Source organism: Propithecus coquereli, unplaced genomic scaffold (assembly GCF_000956105.1).
Source record: "Propithecus coquereli isolate 6110/MARCELLA unplaced genomic scaffold, Pcoq_1.0 Scaffold172, whole genome shotgun sequence".
In the NCBI taxonomy this organism is placed as follows: Eukaryota; Metazoa; Chordata; class Mammalia; order Primates; family Indriidae; genus Propithecus; species Propithecus coquereli.
The window spans coordinates 3,186,237-3,190,914 of NW_012141858.1; the positions used below are offsets into that span (position 1 = coordinate 3,186,237).

General features: G+C 39.9%; 1 protein-coding gene across 2 annotated transcripts in view; it reads left to right on the plus strand.

Moving 5' to 3' along the window:
- Nucleotides 1-232: 232 nt before the first annotated feature.
- YEATS4 (YEATS domain containing 4) overlaps nucleotides 233-4,678 on the plus strand; it is a 19,410-nt gene continuing 14,964 nt past the window's right edge. For both annotated transcript variants that reach the window (XM_012642052.1, XM_012642053.1), the window contains exons 1-2: nucleotides 233-523; nucleotides 3,167-3,286. In XM_012642052.1, the coding sequence (XP_012497506.1) occupies nucleotides 473-523; nucleotides 3,167-3,286 (171 nt within the window). In that variant the 5' untranslated portion in view covers nucleotides 233-472. The remainder of the gene's footprint in view (nucleotides 524-3,166; nucleotides 3,287-4,678) is intronic.

Sequence of the window (4,678 nt, forward strand, 5' to 3'; positions counted from 1 at the left end):
CTTGACGTGGATGTATTCATATTTGTGCTGGGTTCCTCGTAGGCTCTTTCAGTGTGGAAATCATATCCTTAAATTCTAGAAAGCTTTCTGAAATCACTTACTGATCATTTCCTTTCCTCCAACTTCTTTGGTCTCTCCAGAACTCCTACTACACCGGTCCTCTGACCGAGCGGCAGCGGCCAGGCGCGTGCGCAGTGTGCGCAGTGTGAGTGTGAGCCCCCACCCCCGCCAGCCGGTCGCGCCTGCGCACGGCGTGGGCGTCGCCGTCGCCCCTCCTTCCGCAGCGTTCTCCACTGGCGCCGGGCTGAATGGCCTTCCGGAACGCCGCGAGCCCCGGTGACTCGCCCTCGTTGGGCCAGAAACCCTCCGCCCGGGCTCGCGCGGGAGGAGCGGGGCCTCTGAAGGCAGCGGCGACCGCGCCGGCCCCGGTCTCTTTCCCTGGCGGCGGTGGCGGCTTCTTCCGTGGGACAATATGTTCAAGAGAATGGCCGAATTTGGGCCTGACTCCGGCGGGAGAGTGAAGGTCAGTGCCCGGCCCGTGCTCCCTTCTTGGGCGGCTCTCCCAGCCCGGCTCCTCCCTGTGCGGCGTGGGGAGGGCCCGTTTGGCTTCCTTTGGCGCCATTTCTCCTCGGTTTTGAACCGTGGTTTCATGGCGGGGAGCGAGTGAAAGCCATTGAGCGAAAAGTCAGTGTTCATTGGGCTTCAACTGCGCCGCGTTACTGCCACCGTCCCATCCCCGCCGAAAGACAAACCATACAGCAGTGGTGGCGAGGGGAGACCTACATGTCTGCCGAGGAAACATGCACTCTGAGGGCGAGGAAATCTTGGCATGATGCACATTAACTGGCAACCGAGGTCATCGGTTAACCCAGGGATGCCACCCATCTGGTTGTGAGGCCAGTAATAACAGTAACAAACGGTCGATGAGCGCTTCCCCGCAGTATTTACAAGCGCGATAACTGAGGCACCGAGTCGTAGAAAAGTTGAGAAAATTTGCTCGAGTTCATGGTGTTCACAAAGCCCCAAAGCAACAGCCAAGGCATGCAGAGAACATAACACCGTACCTGGCACATAGGGAACATTCAATAAAAATCAGCTTCTGTTTTTTATGGGAGTTATAGAGCCTAACATTAATGTTTGACATTGTGACACTTCTCTCCCATTTTCCTACATCGCTTGGCACGTTAATTTTTAAGGCAGACCCACTAGTTCCTGATATAACACCTATTTTTACCCCTTCTGATTTTTATTTGTAGCAGGAAGGAATTTTTTTATTAAAAAGAAGTCATCCACTTCTGCACCGAAATTGTTAATCTGCGAATTTTTTAGTCCTTATTTATGTCATGTTATTTTTACATAATGTTAATTATAGTGTGTATACAGCTATTATACAGAGACTTTTCATATCACATGTAAAGTGGGAATTCTTTGAAAATTTCAGAACCTACTGAAATTTAATGGAAGAGAAAGAGATGCCAAGTAAAAGGTCATAGTACCAGAAGCTTTGTAAACATACATTTTGCCCAAGATTTGGGGCAAGGTTTTGGACTGATAGGAAACTACTTCAGGACAAACGTTAGATTTTAGGAAAGAAATTACAGAACTTTCTTTGCTTGTAATCATATTGAGTTCTAAAAGTTTGCAAGTTTCAGCCCCTAGTGACTTGAAGAAGTTAAGCCTGTGGTCCTCAAATGCTTTTCCACCAAAAATAGTAAAGTAAAGCTTCAAAATTGGGGATTGATTTCTCCTTGCTGATTCTTAGGCATCTTTTTGCAATTTAGATACATTTCATCCAGGTGGAACATCTTGAAAAGCGATCCCCTTTTTCATCATTGACGAGCTTTGCAAATTCCTAGGAACACAGTAGCAGCTATGACATCTTTTATGCGCTCACCATGTTAACACCTTTGTGGTCGGTCATTCAGTGTGGCTTTGAACCAGAAGCCCAATCTATGGTTCCTACAAAGCCTCATTATTATCACTTACTTAATCATAATTAAGTTCTCATATAAACTGCTTGCCCTTCTTCTGAACTAACTAACCTTGGATTTATAGGTATTGGATTTAGTTGTTACTTATCCAGCCACAAGTAAAAGTTTTTCTGTTCGTTACTTTTTGTCATTTCTTATTAATTATGGTCGATTACATTGGCACAGCACTTTTCACATGTGGTATTCTTGTTCTTTGTCCTTCAGATACATTCCTACTATTGAACAGTTAGTTTCAGATTTCAGTCTTTCCTGTCCATCATAATCTGTCAACACTCCCTGCCTTTACTCTTATGAGATGTCCTGAGAAACATGTATGTACATCTCAGAAGCGAGGACAAATGGAGCAAACATGCCACTGGCCAGTGTTTACCAAGCTTTGGTCATCCAAGTGCCACTTTACCATTTTTGCCATATCTGAATCCAGCTGTTATATTTACTGTAACATTTGTATTTAAATCAATTCAATTTTTAAGAGCCCCCTCCTAAACATTAATATTTTTGAAATTGTGGGTTTGAATTTCTAGTTACAGTTACAGTGAATTTCTAATACTAATTAAATACATAAGTAATAAAATGAAAAATGTTTATTCCTATTCTACCTCTCACAAACTGCCTTTTATTTTTGTACTATGCTTTGGGAAACATTATCATAGGCTGGTTAGTAAGGATGTTACCATCAGATGATGCCAGTCAAAATTGACAATTTTTATTCCAACACCTAGTTTTAAGATTTGTAAGTTAAGGGCTTTTTGCATTTCTTTTTTTTTTTCCCTGTTTCTTTCTTTCATTCTTTTCTCTCTTTTCTTCTTGCCTTTCTTTCTTTTCTTTCTTTCTTAGAAAGGTAAAGGAGTTTATTAATTTGCCAGTAAATAAGGAGGTTGGCAGACTCCTGTGTCAAAGTACCAAAATCCTCCTTTTTGCATTTCTTTTAACAAAACTTTCAAAGTGCTTTACATGGTGATTTAAGTAAAACCATTTTTAAAGTGGGAACATTGCAGTTAATGTGGTGTTCAGTTATTTCTGTTAATATGAAATTGATTTGAGAGAAATCCATGTCATAACCAAACTCTAGATTGTTAGACTGCCATTCCTTGAAACAAGTTTTCAGAGCTCTCATTTTGTTTATTTAGGTAATGGTAAAATGTTTATTGGTTTTTAAATTATTTTTCTTTTAGGGGGTTACTATCGTTAAACCAATGGTTTATGGTAATGTTGCTCGATATTTTGGAAAGAAAAGAGAAGAAGACGGTCACACCCATCAGTGGACAGTATATGTAAAACCATATAGAAATGAGGTAGGCACTTGTTTTTTTCTAGAACTTTTTTGAACTACAGTTTGTTTTGCTTGAAAATAAATTGTGATATTCTTTTGCAGTAACTTTCCGATTATAAAATTGGCCCGTTGTAGAACTGTTAACAAAAAATTTTTGAAAAAATAAAATGTGAACTGTCATCTTCATATAATTATTAGTAGAAATCACTTTTCCAAAAATGTTTTCTAATTAAAATTAAGGTAACAAGAACTATCATGCTATAAACACGGTACAAGTACACCTTCTAACATCACATCTTAAGTTAACATAGTATTTAATCAGATTTTTCAGAACAGCTAATACTTAAAGTGATAATGCAGTCATAAGACCATCAGAGAATGTGAAAGACAGTACTGCTATATAACCTGGTTGCTGATAATTGTCTTTTGCTACTGAATCTCCAGTGCCTAGAATGCAGCAAGTACATAGGTATTCAACAGATGTTTATTGTATAAAAAATTGCTCTATTTAAACCCTTCAAAGTCCACATAGAAATGTGTATATGAATGTTTATAGCAGCACTATTCGTAGTAGCCAAAAAATGGAAATAAGCCAAATGTCTTATCAACTGATGAATGGGTAAATAAATGTGGTATATCCATACAATTGAATATTATTATGCAATAAAAAGAAAGAAAGTACTGATACCTGCCACCACATGGGTGAATTTGGAAGCATTATACTAGGTGAAAGAAGCTAGATACAAAAGGCCACATATTATATGATTCCATTAATGTGAAATGTCCAGAATAGACAAATCCACAGACAAAGAAAATGTATTAGTAGTTGCCAGTGGGTGGGGGGAAAGGGAATAGGAAGTGAGTGTTAATGGGTGTGGGGTTTCTTCTTGTTTGATAAAAATGTTCTAAAATTGATTGTGGCGATGGTTGTACAACTCTGTGACTATATTAAAAACCAGTAAATTGTACACTTTAGGTAAATTGTATGGGATGTGAATTGCATCTCAATAAAGCTATTATAGAATCTTCAATGACTACCTATTGCCCTCATGATAAAGTTCAGATTCTTTATTACGTTTTAGAAAGCCTGCCCTGATCTTTCATTACTTTGCAGCCTTATCCCTTGTCTGTGCCTCCTTTCCTCATACCCTGCATTCTTCCAATACTAAAATAGTCTCAATTTTCCAAGAGAACACTCCTAAACCTCTCCACTCATTCCTTCCCACCCACTTTATTCCCATTGATCCTTTTGTTCTTAGTTCAAGTGTCATTTTCTTTGAAAGTACTTTCTTGATCTCCAAAAGACTAAATTAGGTTCCCCTCCTATAGACTTACATCCTCACAATACAGTACAATAGTGACAAAGCGGCCGGGCGTGGTGGCTCACGCCTGTAATCCTAGCACTCTGGGAGGC